Raw genomic sequence first — 21170 nt, forward strand, 5'->3', positions numbered from 1 at the left:
TGAAAAGAGAAGCAGGAGAGGAGTGTTGGTGGGACCTGAAGGAGATGGCGAGAGACAAATATTGGTGGAGAAAGTTCATCGAGGCCCTGTGCATCCCGTGGGGTGCCACAGGAAATGATTGATTGATTGATTGATTGAAGGTGTCAGATAGAATGGAATCATGTCAAAGATGGGAAAGTGGCAGATGGAGAGAAATGCATCCTACAGTGCACATTGCTTGTGTGTAGGGTGACGTAATTTCATTTACAGTCACTGCTTGCATAACGTGTGAATTTGATCCCTGGAAGCTCCAGCTATATGAGATTTTCACATTATGTGGGCATATGTTTACATGTTAAAGAGTTTCATGGTACTTAACCCGTCACGTCCCGAGGTTTTCCGCACCTCCGACATCCCCCAATCCCGAGGTATTTTCGAAAAAATTTTTTTTTGGCTAAAACCTCCACTTTGGGTGAGAAACATCGAAAATTCATTGAGAAATCGCTCACCTGAGGTTTAAAATACTCGATCTAGGTAGGAGTACCTCCTTACCTGACTGGGTTTTCTAACAGGCTGGCACCAAAGAAAACGAGTTCTATGGGAGGGTAACTATTTCACACAACTCATAAACGGTATTTATTTATTTACTTGGTACGAATTTATATGTAGTATGAGAGTATATTGGTTTTCAAGCAGTAATATAGGCATTATAAGCATTGTTCCACTCACTAACTAATCACCATACCTGACCTTCTTTTGCCACATTACCTAATCATTATTTCTGACTGTTTCTTCTTCTAATGCTATGTAAACTTTGTCCTCCACATTGTCATCAATTGGGGAATCACTCTGGCCCTGAATATCTTTACTGGCCAGGTCACTGGTAACAGGTAAATTGCCGAGACAATGGCGTGAGGGGGGGAGGTTATGCGGTGTAAGGCATTGTCCCTGCTTGGCATCTTGTAGAGGAATAGAGGAAGGTGTCCCGTGTATACGTACGAAAAATCACGCGCGAAAATTGAAAATTGTGCAAATTAGGGACCTTGCAATTGCACGACGTACCAGTACGTCGCCGGGACTGGCAAATGCAAAATGTTGCAACGTACCCATACGTCGACGGGACGGGGCGGGTTAAGCATGCCCCAAATTCACTTTTCACGGCAATTTTCCTTTTTTTTTTTTTTTTTTTTTTTTTTTTTTTTTTTTTTCCTGGACATTTACGTACCTAATAAAGACTTCATTACATTAAAACACTGGAGGATCCCTCACCTTGAATGGAAGAGGTTGTGGGCATGCTTGGGGGAGATGGGAGGGAATTAGAGATGGGGGGAAAAGAGGGGGAATGGAGGGGATATGTGTGTGTGTGTGTGTGTGTGTGTGTGAGAGAGAGAGAGAGAGAGTGAGTGAGTGAGTGAGTGAAGTGAGTGAGTGAGAAAATGAGTGAGAGAATGAGTGAATAAGAGAATGAATGAGTGAGTGAGATGGGGTGGGGGCGTTGTAGTTCTTGTCTCCCACCTCTTCCCCCCACCCTCCCTCACCCCCACTTGTCTCCTTTTCCTTCCAGTCACCCTTTCCCACCCTTGCTGGCCTCCCTCCCTGTCCCTCCTGCCCACCCCCACCCCTTGCATAACTCACTGCCTGTGTGCTGTCAGTTGCCCTAAATCGCACCTCCCACCACCTTACCTTCCTACATATGATGTTTAATGTCTCAATTTTAGCTGATGCAATCCACGCTTTGTCTATAACTTGCCACGTTGTGTGTTTTCCAACCATAACTTTATGCCTCACACCGCGTTCTCTCTATCATTGGCCACACAGTATGCCTTTGAAATATTAATTAGGGCCTCCTGCCGCATTATGTCCATCGTCAGCATGTAGTCAGGTGCTGTAAAAAATGGGCAGCTTCTTCCGACCATGTTATACTTTTTTTTTCATGTGGTAATGGCATGGTGGGATGAAGAGGTTAAGAGAGCAGTGGAGGAAAAGAGGAAGAAAAATGAACTCTTATCTTATGTGACTAACTCAGATGTATCTAAAACAATGGAAAGTAGGTGTAGGATGAAGCAGGGAAAGTTCAAGGATTTAGATAAATTGCTGTACGAATGGTTTGTTATGAAACGATCAGAAGGCTGCCCTATACTTGGACCTATTTTGATTGAAAAAGCTCAAGACTTTCATGAAAAGATGAAGATTACTGAGCCATGTAATTTCTCACAGGGGTGGCTGCATCGTTTTAAGGTTAGGCATGGCATACACAAACTCGATGTGTGTGGTGAAAAAAAAAATTGTTGATGAGGAAGCTGCGGAGAGTTTCAGTGAGAAATTTAAGGACATTTTAGATGAACATGATTTAAGCCCAGAGTGCATATATGATGGCGATGAAACTGGATTATTTTATAGTATGATGCCAGAAGCTGCCCTAGCAGGCCCAACGGAAAAAGTAGCTGCTGGGTTTAAGAAAAACAAAGAAAGAGTGTCCATGCTTGTGTGCTCAAACGCTGCTGGCACACACAAGTTAACACTTTTGGTTGTTGGAAAGTCAAAGTACCCTAGATGCTTTGCTAACACGGTGCATTTGCCAGTGGAGTACGACAGCAATTCTAATGCATGGATGATTAAACCTATCTTTCAGCACTGGTTTCATAAGATATTCGTTCTTGCTGTGAAGAACCACATGCGCAGTATCAACATGCCTGAGGACTCTAAGGTTATTTTATTGCTAGATAACTGCAGGGAGGTTTTTCTACCTCCTAACGTAACTTCAGTGATCCAACCTCAGGACCAGGGCTTCATTGCAACTGTCAAGAACCATTATAAGAGTGACTTCACGCACCAGTGTGTCCTGGATGGGCAAGGCAATGTAACTGACTTCCAGAATTCTTTCACTCTGAAAGATTGCATCTACACTCTGGCTGCAGCATGGAACAGAGTTAAAAGGAGTATGCTAGTTAAAGCCTGGAATCCTATGTGGCCAGAAATTGTTGATGTTATTGACATGGATAGTCTCGATGGTAAGAAAAAGAGTGATGCTGAGGAGCCTGCTGATTTTGAGGGTTTTTATGTAGGTGATACATACGATATAATCAGCCAAATTGTATCACAAACGCCCTGCACTCATCCCTTGTGCTACCTCAAGGACGGAGAACTACGATGCTGGATTGAAGAAGACAGGGACCTCCCAGTAACCAAGCAATACACTGACGAAGAAATTATCAAATCGGTCACATCCCCAAGTGAGAAGGAAGAAGACAGTAGCAGCGATTCAGAAGATGAGGAAGGCTGAGAGAAGGTGATGTGGGGAGTACTTGAACAGTCTTACCAAAACATCATCCGCTTTATGGAGAAGAGTCCACTTTTTTCTGCCCAAGAATTGCTTACAGTCCGTATGCAGTATAGCCTTGCCCAGAGTAAGAGAAGCATGGCTATCCATCAGGCGGACATTAGAACCTTCTTCAAGAAACTCCAAGAAAATAAATGTGACAATCAAGATGTCAGTGGTACATCTACATCTGGCAGCTGTTTGTTCATTGGCTTCTCAGACACCGAGTCACCTGCCTCATCCACACCACGGAAGAAAGGCTGCCCTTCGTCTGCCTGTTCCAATATGGATGATCTACCCACCCCACCTACATTCACATCCACACAAGCAGAGGATGTGGAAATGGATGACCCACCCACCCCACCGCCAGTCACAAAGGATTTAGTGGCTAACGGTGAATAAAATAGAAAATAAGAAACAATGCATAACCTAATTTTAAGTGTACTTTAGATTATAAGTGAGACAGAATATAAGTGAGTTGTGTTTTTTATGTTGCATTTCCATATGTAAAGTGTACTGTACTGTACATAAGTTATTATACATTAGCCAAGTGTGATCAGTGGTGGTGGTGTTGGGGACTCAGGAGTGGTGGTGGTGGTGGCTGGTGGGATGAGTGGTGGTGATGTTGGGGACTCAGGAGTGGTGGTGGTGGTGGCTGGTGGGATGGGTGCAGCAGTGGTGGTGGTGGTGTTCACACTAACTTCGCATTACTGTATTTGGTAAGTACGGTATATAATGTTCATAGTACTGTAAATTAATGATCTTATGATTAATTTCATTTCCAGGCATTTGTTGATAATTATTTACTTTATTAAATGCTACTTAGTAATAAGGATACTAGTACACTATATGAGGTTCACAGTACAGTACGAACATGGAGATTTCATCCCTTAGATTTACCCACAATTATCTGAAAAAATCAATTCCCATGATTTTCAGATAATTGGGGTTCCACTGTATATATATATATATATATATATATATGAGCCTTTGAGTATCCTCCTCCTTCACTGCCAAAGTCTTACTACAGTACAACATGACACTCCTATCTCATGCTGAATACAAGGACCGCTTAGCACAGAGGGAGAATCCTCTCAGTGTCAGGAGGGGCAACAACTCGCTAAGCTTCTTCCAGCTACTTTTTACCCGTGCCAACAAGCCATCTCCAGCCCCACTTCCAGCATATAACATTTTCCCCAAATAATGAAACTCCTCCACACACTTGAGACTCTCCACCAAGAGCAGTCTTTTTCCACCTCTCTCCTTCTGTATGCCCTCCTTTACATGCCACACACTCAAACTCATTATTTTGCAGCCCGCCTCTAATACCACCATAGCACTTATGCACACACCTATCAGAAACACTGCACAAAGTGGATTTTTTTCTGACATCCTTGTGGCAAACTGTGCATGGCCACATCCCTGCTATTATTGTAAAGGTGTACTCCCACTAGTCCTAGATAACATCACTTTGTTTTATACATAATTACTTTCAAACCCTTGTACCCCATTCCATCTCTCCACTTCCCAAACCTTTCCTCTGCTGCACTGTCATTCTCCGTGATCAACACGTCATCTACGTGTTCTCGTAAGTTAGCGTTTAGTTCCACATTCTTTGTTTGATTTCACGCTTCCCAACACATTTCGGAGTGTCCTAGCATATGGCTATCAATCCTTTCTTGTGTCACACCGAGTTCTACCCGCGCTGTGCAGCAAGATTTTTTTGTGTGTTTGAGTGTCGAGCAAGGACATTGACTCTTGGTCATGCCACGTGATCAGCCCCAGCCACCCAGAAAGTGGTGCATCTTCATGTATGCCCAGAGGTATGGATAGTAAAGGAGTTAGAGTAGGGAAAGAGGCAGGTAGAAATTATGCCCAGAAGTATGAGATAGTAAAGGAGTTAGAGCAAGAAAAGAGGCAAGTAGAAATGGCAAAAAAGCATGGCACGAATGAAAGCACCTTCACAACAATTTGGAAGGACGAGGAGAAGAAGAAGAAGATCGTGCGTGGGAACGCTGCTGATGTGAACCTGGCAGCAGTGGAAGCTTGTAATGTTGTCCTAGAGCTGACTGAGAAGCTCATAGGGTGATACATGGAAAATCAGAGAAGGAACAGCCAGCCGTATGCTCAGTCGGTCCAAAGTGTGTTGGGAAGCTTGAAATCAAAAGAAGGATGTGAAACTGAATGGTGACTTACAAGAACACATGGGTGAAAGAGTAATTTTTTCCTGATTAACAAACATTTCATTCCATTTCATCCCCCAAAACTATGAAACCAATAAAATTTTGTCTAAGCATACAGCCTAAGGTCCCTACTGAAGGCTGCATGATACAAGAGAAGGCGAAACTTTTATGACAACAACAACATTGGGGATGGGGGGGGGGGGAGTGCTGGGGTGCTACACGTCAACAACACAAGGGTACCCAGCCCAATTTTTGTTTTTGCTAATGCTGTTTTGAATACCATTCATATCATTAATTGCAATACAGTAATCCCTCCAAGACCCGATATAATAGAGCCAAAAGCATGTCCGGAACTTGGGTTTTCCCGGGACTTGGGAAAATGCCTCCTGGACAGGTACTTATGGACCCTAACCCAGTCTAACTCTGAAAACCACCTAAATAACTCCCTACTGGACATGCACAGCACTTACTTAAGACTTTATTCACACAAATAAGGGACAGAAAGCATGAAATATATGAAAAGGAACCAGAAAATGAGGAACTAGAGGTATGGAAAATATTTAGCAGTGTACAGGGTACTTACAACACATCCGTGGCCATCGCGAAGAATAACCCGCCTCCTCTCAGACTGAGTACAAAGGTGCACCTGAAGCACGTACAGCAATCCAGTGTTACACTGCACTTAAGCCTTTGCACTCTGAATTCTAATTTCTTAACACTGCACATTCTTTTCTTACTTGCTCTGCACTTGAAATTCACCAGTGTACAGTAGCACTCTGCACTTAATCTTTTGCATTCTGAATTCTGATTTCTTAACACTGCATATTCTGTTCTTAACACTCTACAACACTGTAAATTTCCCTGTGGTCTAGTGGTGAGTTTTTGCTGTTTAATCACTGTCAGAGTCTGAGAGTGGGTGTTGCAGGCAGCTGAGGGGCACGTCGCTGGGACATGGTGATGGACTACCCACTGCAGACGACTCCGAAGAAAGCCGCAAACTCATGTCCAGTGGCAACTCCACCGTGCCCGATGTACTGGGCAGTGGCTCGGATGTGGAAGGCCTGTCTTGGCGAGGCAGTGGTGTGGATTTAGGGCTGGGCATGGCGGGGATCACGGGCCTGAAGAAACTGTTAGTGGTTGATTGACGTAAGGAACAACGATTCTGGTGAGTGATGATGCGCTGCCTAAAAGTGCACTTCCTCCATAAGTTCCAGGGGCCCCATCTCCTGGTCACAGTCCAGGTGTTCATGGTAGTCCAGAACGAACATGACATGCTCCCGGAGTGCGCTCAGCTTGGGGATGGCTGGAGTAGTGGTGCGCTGAGAAGAGTCCTCATCATCCTCGCTGTCCTCCTGTTGGAATCTTCAAGCTTGGTACTTGGACCTGCAACTGAAGATGCGATCTCGATATCAGACATTATCTGATACCCAGGATCACCCTCGTCATCATCCAACCACTCACGCACTTCGTCCACATCCACCTCATTGTCAGCCGCTCGAAGATGCGCATGGAAGTCATCCACATCAAAACCTAGAAAGTCGTGCACCACATCAGCTCCGAGAGGCAGACGAGACCAACCACTGTCCAGAGTCTTGACAGAGACTTCCCTCCATGCACTGGCCCAGTTGTAGATGGGTGACTTGAGGTTGTAGTGGCGAAGGTCTTCCACAGTCCGCTGGCCTCACGTGTCCCGTCCCTCTCTGCACTCGTCCTCGTCCTCGAGAACAACCATCACCACCTCCAGGAATTTCCGATGGTACAGCCTCTTCGTTCCCATGATTACTCCTTGGTCCATTGGTTGGATGAGAGCAGTCATATAAGGTGAAAAAAATAAGCACCTAATGCGGTCATTCTCAGCCACCAACTCTCTGTCAGACGGATGTGCAGGTGCATTGTCCAAGAGAAGGAGAGTCTTTACCTGGTCACATGGGATTTCCAGTGTCTTCGTCTGATAATGGATGACCTTCTTGACGAAGTGCTGGTGAAATCAGTCCTTGAAGATCTTGGCTGTGAACCAAGCCTTCACAGAATGATACCACACGACAGGAAGGACACCCATCACCCCAAGAAGGCACTGAGGCTGCTTTGCACAGCCAACAATAACGGGCTTGAGGAGGTGCATGCCATTAGCATTGGCGCAACACAAAGCAGATATCCACTGCTTGGAGAGCTTGCGACCAGGTCCATGTTTCTCTGTCTCCTCTGCTAGGGTGTTCATTGGCAGCGAGCGATAGAATAGACCAGTTTCATCAGCGTTGTAGACTTGACCAAGAGTGAGACCCTCCCTGTCGATCAAACCCTTCACCTTCTGCCAAAATTCTTCTGCTCCATCCTTGTGGGCATCCAAAGCTTTGCAAAGGACCTCAAGGTTTGTAAGTCCATGTCGTAACTTGCAAGCAAAGAGTCAACCCTCAGATGCCTTGAAGTCTGGGGAGTTGTGGAGCCTTGCGAACTTCTGAGCAGCAGCCTTCAGCTCCGTACCATGCACCAGCACACCATAAGCACATTGTTGACAGTACCAAATCAGCATGGAGCAGTTGACTTGTACAGACCTGGATGGGTACATATTCTTCCTCTGCATGTTGTTTTTGATCTTCGATGTGAAGTCAGCCGTGTACTGGGTGAGTTTGTTCTGGGATTTCTTGATATCGAACAAGGTAGAGCAGGCCAGGTTGAATTCTTGTAGGATGCTGGACGTCGACCATCCCGCGTCCACCTTCTCCAGTATCTCCCTTTTGTCCTCCAGAGTTAGAACCACATGTTTCCTCTTCTTAGGCGGCGGGGTCATCATCAGATACACACGAGTAAGAGGCAGCAGAGGAACAGCAGGGCCTTCAGCAAGTAGGGCACCACCATGCAAGCAAGCACATGGGTGGCCATGGTGACGAGCGTGCACTCACGACGATGGGTAGGCAGGAAATTGGGAGGAGGCAGTGTCGCCCTGCTGGACATTGGCAGAACTACACGGCAAAACACAGCTGTTTGGCACCACGCGCCAAGTCCAAAATACGGTTGAAAAAAGTGTCGGATTTTTTGTTTGCTTTTTTACGTTTTTTGGCCATTTTTGGTTTCCAAAGGCCCAAGGCCAAAATGTCAGGTACTTGGGGTGTCCGGGACTTGGGCGTCCGGGTCTTACAGGGATTACTGTAGTTATATTTCTTTCAGTGTTTTACCTGATGGTGGGTATAAGTTGGGGGTAATTTACGTGGGGTAGGGCGGTAAGAATGGGAAAAAGTGAGAGTTTTATAAAGTTGCCAGATCACACTGTACCGTTATACATGCACACATATTGTTTGAGTGAAACGCGTTTGAGTAGCACGGTCCTTGTCCAGTCCCTATTGTGGGCATTACTCGATGATTGAGTGTATAACACACAAAGCTGTTGGTTAGTTTCAAAATATTTTCAAAATATGTACAGTGTGCAAAATTTGCAATGCAGGGCCAGACATGACATTCGTAGCCTGTTATTTATGGCATATGGCACAGAGGCCCGCTGCACACCTCCTTTTCCTCTTCTCTCAGACCAAGTCTGTCTGCCATCAAATTCTTTATCAGCTACAGTAAGAGTGTTTATGCAAGTGTTTATCTGTGTGTTGTTAGACTTTTCAATAATGACTGGTACTTTTAAGGTCAACTTTAGGAAGGTTAGGAAGGGTTTTGGAGGGTCATAAGGGGTGATGCTGGGGAAAGTGCTTTTTTTTTTTTTTTTTTTTTTTTTTTTTTTTTTTTTTAAGCCTATGCCTTACCCAGGCATGATATTCCATAATGTTCATCATGCTGCTGACCAAATTGCTGCATTATAGGCACTCTGACCATACAGACAGTCATTGTAAATCAGGGACAAACTCCAAAATACAGTATAACATTTCGTATACAGCTAAACTGCTCGTACTACATAGTAGGAGACTGAGAGTAGCTGTGTAATTATCAGTGAAACTTTAATATGCCATTATTGTGTAATTTAGTTTGGAATGTGTAGGAAAATTTTTTTTAGAAAATTATAACTTCAAGTGAGAATGTACTCTGTGTAAATACAGGCATACCCCAGTTTAACGATGTAATTGATTAGGTAAGACCCCATCGTTAGGCGGGGTATTGTATATCGGGATACTTTTAACATGTAATGTGGGGCGTTTACCAGCCTTGGATTTCCCCCCAAAGCAATCCCAAAACCCACCCAAATGAGCCCCAAAACAAGTTTAAAGCCAATCTAAATGGCCTAACAGCTGTCAAGGAAGCTAACCTAAGCCTAACACCTGTAAATAGCTCACTAAAACCAACAAATAAAATCTGAAAATTGTCAAATATGTCTGGAAAAAATCAAGCTAAGTAAACTGTACCCCAAAATGACAATGTTCAATGTTCACCCCACCTTGTGGCTAAAACACATTGATCTAAGTCTAAAAACAGTTTATAAATCAACCTGAACACACAGTTTTAGTCTAAAATATCATCAAAATCGGTAAAAAAAAAAAATCAAAACCCCTTGTTAAACTGGGGTTTGGCCATCGTTAGGTGGGGTATGGTGGTACAGTATATATAAATATATATATATATAAATATATATATATATATAAATATATATATATATAAATATATATATATATATAAATATATATATATATATATAAATATATATATATATATATATATATATATATAAATACCTGTATTTCTATCCCCAGCGTTAAGCTGGGGGTATCACCACTAGGGGTATCATATATTGAGGTATTACTTTATGAACCACAGTGTTTAACCTTTTTTCTACTTTCCCTAGTTCTTTAGGTTAACCATTATTATTTATTATTTTTTTTTCAACAGGCTAGGTCAACTGGGTCTCTGTGTTGGGCACGAGACTATTCCTACAGAGTCCTTAAGTCAGAACGTGTCTCCCTTACTGTCACACCGTTCTTTGAGGAGGATTCAGATGACGAGAGAGACAATGAGTTGCTTTATATGAAAACGTAAAGATGAGTACTAGTGATAGCAGAACTTGTTTGCTTTTATAATCAATAAATGGCAGTGTGAAGACTGCAAAATTGAGTAGAACTGGATTACCATGGGGTAGTGTGATTACCAAGAACATAGAGTCTGTCCATACTTAACATTTCCTCAGGTTGTGTGTGGATCAAGTTGGATCTTTGAGCTGTGTGCCTCTATATGATAGCATTTTTAATATTTGTGATTGTGGATTTGAAAGATTTGTGGTCGTAAGTGTTTAGAAACTGTATGATTCTTTAGGTAATGATAATTGTTGATAATTCTCCACAAACATGTGCCATGATGATACATATCATGGAAAGAAATAAAGTACTCAAAAGTTAACAGCATTATTCTATACTGTATTTGAAATTATAGTTCATTCTGTATCAGTGGACATTTTATACAATACCTTTGCTGTGCATTATCCAGTGATTACATACTTTCTCTATTGTGATGTGTCCAAGAAGAGTGAAAGCTTTATTTTATAAATTTGAAAATTAACCATTACATAACCTGTGGTGAGGGAAGTGTGTATATATATATATATATATATATATATATATATATATATATATATATATGTATGTATGTATATATATATATATATATATATATATATATATATATATATATATATATATATATATATATACAGGCATACCCCAGTTTAACATTGCAGCTTATGTAAAAGCCCATCGCTAGGTGGGATATTGTATCTCGAGGTAGATTATTTTAACATGTAAAGTACAGTATATGGATGCGTTTTTGAGCCTTGGTTTCCCCCCTAACCAAGTCCTAAACCCACCCAAATGAGTCAGAAAAAAAGTTTAAAGCCAATCAAAATGGCTTAACAGCTGTAAAAGAAGCTAACCTAAGCCTGAAACCAGTGCCTGTCTCATTTGTACCCAGTCAAGGTCACTGGAGAGTGCGATCTCTGACTCGTATTCAAACTAGGTAGAGAAGACGCAGCAGCATTGTATACAATTCTACCATCACATGGTCCCGGGCCAATTGAATAAACATCTGTTATGCATAATAATAATGTATGAATGATGCCGAAACGTCCAAGGTGCGAATTGTTGTAACGGAGAATCATTGATGTTTTGATGGGGAATGTGATTGGCGATGCAATTGGGATAGCCTTTTCAACGCCCCCTCTTTATGTCGTTTCTGTTACTGTTCCGCTTGCCGAGCTCTGTTATTTTCTTTTCTCTTATTTTCCAATTTATTTAGAAATTCCTTTGTATTTTCAAGTGTTTTCCCTTGAACAGCCTGAATGTAAGCACATGATTTATCGATCAATGATGCAATTGGGATAGCCTTTTGAAAGGCTCCTCCTTGTGTCATTTTAATTATTGTTCTGGTTGCAGAGCTCCTTTATTTTCTTCTCACTTATTTTCCAACATTCATTTAGAAATTCATTTGTATTTTCAAAGCATTTTTCAATGAACAGCCCGAATGTAAACACCTTATTTATCAATGTCACAGTTTTCATCAATGCATGAAATATTTACTCTCAAAGGCTTTCATAATTACCAATATTTATTTTAAATTATTATTGTGTATTCCATGATAGGTTAAATGTTCAGTGGTCAAACACAATTATTCTTTGTTGAGCTGCCTAGTTGTCCACACTGTTTTGTACCTCATCTGATGGGTGAGAATCCATATCCCAAATGACAGTGTTCACTCCACCTATGACTAAAACACGTTAATCCAAGTCTAAAAACAATTTACAAATCAGCCTAAACAAAATTTAAGTCTAAAATATAAAAATTGGTAAAAAAGAAAAATCAAAACCCATTGGAAAACCAGGGGTAGGTCTATGATAGGCAGGGTAGGGTGGTGTTTCTACCCCCATCACCATTCCAGGGTATCGCATCTAGGGGTATCGTATTTCGGGGTTTGCCTGTGTATGTATGTGTATATATATGGTGTATATATATATATATATATATATATATATATATATATATATATGTATGTATATGTATGTATATATATATTTTTTCCTTCAGATCTTCCACACCTCATGCAAACTTGGGAAAGAGAATGATGATAATGATAGTACCCAGAGTAGATATATCTATAGATAGATAGATTGATCGATAGATAGATAGATACATAGATAGATAGATATGTCACTCATCATAAATGTCAGGACCAACTTGCCAAACCCAGGGCCCCTGCACTCCTCATGGGGCAACGTAGGATTGAATGATGGGTGGATATATATATATATATATATATATATATATTATATACAGGTACACAGGTAGAACTCAAAAGTTTTGTGAATAATTTTACTTTACTCAGTTGGTAATACTGTGTAACAAACATACCCATATGCAGATGCACCGTCATGCTAAAGAGTCCAGTCTCCAGAACCAGTTTCTCTTGTCTCATTCTTCTGATTGTGTTATAGACAATGAAATACTATACATTGCATGTATCCGTAATAACAGTTTTTCACCATAGCTGGTGCTGTGTGATGTCTACTTGTTATTTGGGGTAAAAGAATTATGGAAAGATAAACATTTGATTGATACTGATGAGATGTAAGTTGTAGTGATCAGAGTGTTGAAGAATTTGGTACGAGATAGCTTGCAGGACTGCTCCATGAATTTTACAAGCACTTGCAAAAGGGTAATATTGCCCTGTGGCATTACTGTAAAGGAGCTGTTGCTGCTTGCAGGTAATTATTTTGTTTTTAAATATCATCATCATCATCATAATTTAATTTCCCATTTTCATATGGAGTGGAGAGATCTAAAGCAAGACTTTGATCTCTGTGGGAACATAAATCAGAAGAGAAAGGAAGGTCCAGGTACAATCTCCCTCTCTCTTGTGCCAAAGGAGATATGAGGCTGTTTGCAATAGGGTCACCATATCCCATATTCCAGTACAGAGAGAGAGGGAGTTTCCAGCCCACCACTCCTGTCCTGTTTAGTAACCTTTTATGACATGTAGGAAATATGCGGGTAGTATCCTTCCTTCCCATCCTTTTCCTTTTTAATCTCCAACTGTATTTAACAAAAGAGTTCTGAGATCATTTTTTAATTTATATTGCATACTGCCAGTAGTTTTGTTAGAGAAAAGCATTTCTTCTCAGAGGTCACTTACTTAATCATGTGCAAATATTAAAGATATTTTTCCATCACATTAATTAGACTGATTATAATGCAGTCATTGTTGGGAGAAGAATTGTTGACATGAAAAACTTAATCCAGTTAATTGATAGGATTCCACTACAAAAATTATCATTCTTAGCAAAATCTCATCCAAAGTGAGCCAACACTTAGTACAGAAGACCAACACAAATTTAAGCAAATTTCACGAGATATTGTTTATTTTTGTTATTAACTGAACACTCATTTCTGTAACAAATTCTTTTCATTTTAGAATGTGGTAATTCCCAGTTGGTTGCAGGCAAGCTCATCATGATCATGAAAATAAAAAGGTCAGTGAACATCCCATTTCAGGAAACACCAAAAAGATTGATTTTGGAAGAACCCTGCAAACAGCAGTACATTACTATATTCTTGATACATTTTTAGTTCCTAGGCATCATGTCATAGTTGCTAATATGCTCAGCCTGTACTTCTAACATAGATAAAATTGTGTTCCTCTGACAGCTGTCCACTTTTTATACATTAAGTGTATTCCATATTGTGATGTTATTTCTATTATGTTACCACATCATATATGCTGTGTACACTAAAACTTCAGAGTACAGTACTGGACTAGTTAAGTTACTTTACTATATTCAGGTGCTGAGGAGGAGCTTGTGATTATGTAGTGGTGCTGTGTGCCCTGGGTGGAGCAGCTGTGGCATCCACTAAGGAGCCTGACCTCCTCAGATTTTTCCCTGCACCTTGCCCTGGGGAAGACCTTTAGTCCGACCCTGGTGGGGTGCTATTTACCACAAGGGGGCGCCAGATCCCTACTTGGTGAATGTGCTGTTCTGTACTTGTAGAATGGCCTTACAGAAACAGTTGCTTGCGTGTAGTTGACACATCTTGGCCCAACAGACAAGGGTTAAGCAACAACAACAACTGTATTCAAATACTGATGGTAGCTGGATCAGCAAGTGGTGAGTAAATGATCAGTTCATCCTTTCATTGTAGCATTTGTGTAAAGACACCACAATGCCATGGTACCACTGCTAATTATATGGCAACTCATTAACATGTTTGCCTGCAGCTAATGCCACTGCCACATTATAAGTTTGTTCTTCTGTGTTTGACAACTCATGCCAACCCTAATATTGCCTCCCATTACTTATGGATTACGGAGAAAGAATACTCATTTTATTAACTTTATTGTATGTACTGATAGCAGCTACATTCAGTAACTGGCAGGAAAAGGAATAATAGAACCTGCTGATTCAGTGACTGGAGACTGTTGCTTGAGGTGCCTGTGACACTCCCACTGAATATATGACAACACCTGTGTCTGCCCACAACAATGATATCTCTAGTGCTGTTACTGCAATTCTGTATGCACCACAGTACTTTACAGAGCAACCAAAGACTCATCCCCACCTTAGGAGCTTGAAATCTGAAATTTTCTCAAAAAACATTGATTTGAGGTCAGTAATGCATCCTCAAAGTACAGATCTCCATTTGGATGCTAGCTGTGCAAAGACTGAATGTGAACCTGAAGGGAGGCTTGAATATCAACAATGTGAAGCTCAACCACTTGCTGCTGCCACTTAAAATAATTTTGAAAATGGATCCCAAACAGGATGAGGACTATATGGATTTCAGTTTGAGGGTTGGTCAGGCATTATTGCTCCCATAGTGCAACTTGGGCAGACAACTGGTCACTCACTTTAATCCATTATAGGCCAGCATTGTCAACTGATGCCATTCATTATTAGTGTCATTGGCGCCAACATAGCATGTGTCTTTAAAAAATGTGAAATATTTTGGGAAGAGAATGATGGTCTCGGGCATGTTTACACAAACCTTCTCAACCATCCCAAGCACTCAGCCTGTCAGTAAATCATGCGCTTGAAGCACGACAAGCATTCATCCTATCGCCTGTACATCACATGCTTCAAACCATATCTGGGCATTTGCCCCTTATCTTGAAACAGCCCAAAATTAGAAACATGCCCCTCTGTTCATATACATTGGATACTATCCATACTGTATTTACACCTATATTCTTTCATAAAGAAAATAAACATTTAGTTATATATATATATATATATATATATATATATATATATATATATATATATATATATATATACACAGTATTTCTCAAATTAGAGATTTTATGGATTGAATTAGTTCATAATACATAACTTATTTACAACCATTTTAGCAGCATATAAGGCTAAACATTTAGGTCTCCATAATGTTTAGATTTTACTAGCAAAAGCATATAAGGTGTTTAAGTGGTGAAAATAACAATATACCATTGTCCGCAATTTCATCATCATCATCGTCATCCGGACCTCCTTTCCCACCCAAGGGCAGGGTGAGGAGTAGCAGTGTCCAGACAGCCCAAATTTGCCCAATCCAATGGGCGACGCTTCCATTCACTCATCATTCAAGCCCCCGGAATCCTGGCTCTATTGGATGCGCCCAAAACATTCACCACGTTCTGTAGCTTCACATAATCATTTACGATAGAATCAGTCCAGACACTGCCACGTTAAAATGGGGTGCCAGAATCCCTTATCATGCACTTCTCCTCACAACATTCATCCAGCCAGCTCGATCTCCTGTCAGTTCCCTAGCCTCACCGACTTCCAAACCTCTCTTCCTCACACACTCATCCATCATATCTCTCCACCTTCTCCTTGGCCTATCTTGCCTCCTCCCTCCTTCGAATTCACTCAGATATACCTTTTTCACCACTCTATTGTTATCCATTCTCTTCACATGACCATACCATCTCTGTACACTCTCTTCGATTCTGGTGTCCACTGACTTCCTCACTCCGCATCTTTCACAAATCACGTTATTTCGTATCCTATCCACCCTCTGTACTACACATACATTCCTCAGCAGTCCCATCTCCACTGCTCTTACTCTTGACTTTTCATTTTCATGAGACACCATAGTTTCACATCCATATCTTAAAGTTGGCACTAACACTACTTCATGTAAGCCTCGTGCAGCTGCAACACTCAAGCCTCTGTTTCTTACCAAGGCCTTCATTGCACCAGCTACTTTTCTTCCTTGTGTCACTGTACAGTACTTTCAACATCTCTTGCACATTTTCCTCTCTTTTCTGTCACTGTACCAAGGTATTTGAACTCTCTCACCAATTCCAGTCTCTCTCCGTTCATCGCACTGGGAGTCACCTTCCCTCTCAGTAACCATCACTTTAATCTTTTCTGCATTTACTCTCAAGGCATGACGTTCACACACATCAGCAAAACTCCACTAGCCTACCAAGTTCTTGTCTGGTACTTGCAAGCAGTACTGCATCATCAGCATACAACAAATTTGAGATATTCCATCAATCACCATTCACTACCAATGCCATCCCTCTCTCCATTGCTCTTGTTTTTACTTCTCTCATCACCCTATCCATATATATACAGTATATATATATATATATATATATACTGTATATATTGAACAACCATGGGGACATCACACAGCCTTGTCGCACGCCCACACCAATCGTGAACCATTCACTTAGATGCCCATTAACCCTTACACATGCTTCACTACCATCATAAAAACTCTTGACGGCACCTAGCACCTTACCCTCTGTCCCGTACATGTGCAAAACTTTCCACAATCCTTGTCTGTCCTCTTTGTCATATGCTTTTTTCAGATACATGAATGCCATAAACACCTTATGGTCCTTCTCACAAGCCTTCTTTACTATCTGTCTCACTGCAAATATTTGGTCCACACATCCTTTGCCACTCCTAAAGCCACCCTGTTCATCACTCACTAGGACTTCTGATATCTCTCTTACTTTCTCTATAATAATTCGTCCATATACCTTCCCTACCACACTCAATAAACTTATGCCACGATAATTCTTGCACTCACTTTGCTCACCATTATTTTTGTACAGGGGTACAATCACAGCCTTTTTCCACTCTGCAGGCACAGTTTCACTCATCCATGCCTTCTTACATATCTCCAACAAGCACTTCATTCCACTACATATATACACTACACTTAATCATCTCTGCATACACCTCATCAACCCCAGCTGCTTTTCCATTTTTCAGCCGCTTCACGGCACTCTTCACCTATGCGAGTGTTACGTCTCCTGGTACTGCATTCCTTCTCTGCACCCCCCCAAAACCAATCATGTGTACGGCTGCTCTGCTCTCTCTCTATTCTCATTCATCAGGCTTTCAAAATATTCCTTTCATCTGTTCCTTACCTCATCCCCGTGGGTTAATAATCTACCACCTACATCCTTCACACCATCACATTTCTTTCTGCTTTCACTTCTACATTTCCACACCTCATTCTAGAGTAACTTTCTATTTTTGGAGTAGTTTGCATTCATTTTACTTCCTAGATCCACATTTACCTCCTCCTGTTTCCTCATCACTAGTCTCTTTACGTGCTTCTTGCTCGTAACATATTCAGTTCTTATTTCAACTGAACCCATGTCCTGTAACCACTTAGCCACTTCTTCCTCTTTTCCTCCACCGCTCTCTTTACCTCCTCATCCCACCATGCTGTACCTTTCTTCTCTGTTGTTACTCTTGCCACACCACACACCGCTTTAGTATTCCTAACTAAGCAATCCTTATATTCATTCCACAGGCTGTCCAGATCCATTTCATTCCAGTTCACCAATGCTAACTCCTCCTCTACTTTGGTCCTTAATCATATGTCATTTCTTTGATCCTCAGCTTCTCCACTTTCAGTCTTTCTCCCTGACTGCCCCTCTCTCTCCTGATCCACTTCACTCCTCTCAACTTGATCTTGTATATCACAGTCATATGATCTGACAGACCTCCACATTTTCCTCTCACAGCCCTCGTATCAGCAACCATTCCCATCATCGACCTCTCTGTGAGCAGTCAACCAATCAGGCTTCTTTCAACACGATCCCCATTCCTTCTGGATGATGTATATTTATGTGCATCTCAGTGTTTGAAATACGAGTTACAAATGCACAACCTCCTCTCCTGACACGTATCCTTTAGTCTCTTCCCATTATCATTTTCTCCTGGCACCCCATAACAACCCATTATGTCATCTTCAGGACCAGTGCCTACTTTTCCATTCATATTCCCCATTATGATCACCCTGTAGCTCCTGGGCATTTCTCCCACTACTTCATCCAGCTCATCCCAAAACCTGTCTTTCTCTCTCTCACTCCTGTCCTCACACGGTGCATATGCTACAATCTCTGCCACTTTCACCTTCTCAGACTTGAACTTAACATACATACACCTTGAGCTGACACATTTGTAGTCTCTCATTCCACTCTGCCACACCTCATCCATCAACCAAGCAACTCCTTCCTTGGATCTTCCTCACCCATTCATTACCCATCCTACACATTTCATGCCCTCCCACTTCTCCACTTCACACCCTTTCATCTTCATTTCACACAATTCCATCACGGCATATCTCACACTCTTGAACACATTCACCACTTCCACCCTCTTGCTTTTCTCATTCACACCTCTCACATTCCACATGGCCATGCAAATCTGCCCATTTGGTTGGGGCCCTGGGCAGGTATTGGGCCCTCCGAGGCTCTTTGAAACGACTGCCATGATTAGGTGATTTTGGGTAGGGAAATCTGGGGGACACTTAACCCTGCCAGAAACCCTGGTTATATGGTTACCACCCAGTGTAGTAAATGGTTTCCTGGGTACAGGAAACCATTTGGCTTGTCACTCAGTGTAGAGATCATACGGCATCTCTACATGGAATGAGTGGATGATGGGCGCCCCATTTCATCTCCATGTTATTTAAATTTTACAAGCAAGATGCAAGTCATTTCATGAATTTTTTTATGAATCATAATGAACCATAGGATGGGTTTAGGAGGCTAAAAGCCTCATTGGCTAGTGCACCAGACATCTGTCATTAATTTTAGTAGGGAAAAAAAAAAAAAATTGATTTTCGAAATTCAAAAAAATGGTCCTGGGGCCAGCCTGGAGGAGGTAATTAATATAATACCTCTTGGCACTTAAAAGGTCAAATATTTGGACAGAGTAACTAAGTCTTGGGCCCATGTGCTTTTGATAGCATAATAAAAGATTGAATGATGATGATGATGATAATAATAATAATAATAATAATAATAATAATAATAATAATGGTTGATCTGTTTCTCAGAAGGGCCAGTTCTGCTAAAGAGTTCACTAGCACTCTTAACTTCATAACAGAAACATGGCTCTATTCATAAGTACTGTTGCATTAACCCCAAAAAAACGGGCATCGTAATGTTTTGACATACTCTTAGGACAGGCATAATTGGCGGGTGCGATTTGGTGGGGGATTTGTTGGGGGGAGGTGTGGGGGGGGGTTGTGAGGTGGTGTGGGGATGGGGACTGGGTGCTTGGGGGAGGTGGGGGTGGGGGTGGGGGGTGAAGGGTTGGGAAGGTAAGTGGGGGGTCAGGAGGGGGGTGGGGGGAAGAAGGGAGGGGGTGGCAGTGTGGGTTGGAAGGGTGGCATTGTTTGCAGGGTGTGGAGGGTTTGGGGGGTGGGGATGTCAGGGATATGGGGATGGGGGGTGGAGGTGGGTAGGGGGTTGAGGGTGGTGGGGGTAGGGGAAGGGCAGTAAGGGGTGGTGGGGGTAGGGGAAGGGCAGTAAGGGGTGGTGGGTAGCAGGGGGATGGTGGTGGTGGTTGGTGGGGTGATGGTGGGGGGAGCTGTGGAGTGGTGCGGTAGCAGTTGGGGGGATTGGGGATTGTGGGGGGCATCAGATGGGGGTGGGGGTGGGGAGGGTAGGGGTGGTGGGAAGGTGGGGGTTAAGGGTGGTAGGGGGCTCTGGAGGGTATTGGGGGGAAGGTAGGGGGAGTTGGAGGGCAGTGAGGGTTTGGGGGTGGGAAGGTGGGGGGAAGACAGGGGGTTGAGGGTGGCGAGGGTGAGGGTGGGGTGGATGGCAGGTGGTGTGTGGGTATGGTGAGAGGGGGGTGGGGAGGGAGGGGGAGGCATGACCACATATGCGGACACCCATCTTTTTGGTGCTGGTACCCTTGGACAGCATATGCGGACACCTGTCTTTTAGGGGTTAAATCAGTAGGTTAGGTTATTACAGTATTTATTATTATTATTATTATTATTATTATTTTCATTCTGTATATGTTGTTATTCAGAATGATTTGGTACTCTGCTGAGGAGTTTGGTACAGTACAAGGAAGTTTTACTGTATTACAGCACTGTAAACTCAACTGTGAAAAGCACACTTTTAAGTGGATGTTTTATGTTTGATACTGGCCACCAGGTACACATGTATATTATATGGGTGGAGGGGAGATCAAGTGAATTAATGTTTAGTAACCAAGGGAGTCATTCTTCTTTGCTATGTTTAGTATTGTCTTTGCTGCTGAACCTTGTTTTTGAACCACTTTTTTTTTTTTTTTTTTTTTTTTTTTTTTTTTTATAATCACAGTTTTGACTCTATAGGTACTTCAGTACAATCCCCCTACTCTGAAATAGTCAGGATCAAGAGGCTTTATGGAAATGAAGCTTTTGGAAAACTGGAATTGTCATTACCATCAGTTGTATGTATAGACCCACGCA

At 42.0% G+C, this 21170-nt stretch overlaps 1 protein-coding gene across 1 annotated transcript in view; it reads left to right on the forward strand.

Annotated features, from left to right (window-relative positions):
- Positions 1–10513, forward strand: part of LOC145393552 (furin-like protease 2) — a 758736-nt gene extending 748223 nt beyond the window's left edge. Inside the window, exon 29 of the mRNA XM_080267702.1 lies at positions 10303–10513. Coding sequence (XP_080123828.1) covers positions 10303–10449 — 147 coding nt within the window. The 3' untranslated portion in view covers positions 10450–10513. The remainder of the gene's footprint in view (positions 1–10302) is intronic.
- Positions 10514–21170: the final 10657 nt, after the last annotated feature.

The sequence above is a fragment of the Coenobita brevimanus genome, chromosome 24 (assembly GCF_032717465.1).
Source record: "Coenobita brevimanus isolate Jiangsu-jjx chromosome 24, ASM3271746v2, whole genome shotgun sequence".
In the NCBI taxonomy this organism is placed as follows: Eukaryota; Metazoa; Arthropoda; class Malacostraca; order Decapoda; family Coenobitidae; genus Coenobita; species Coenobita brevimanus.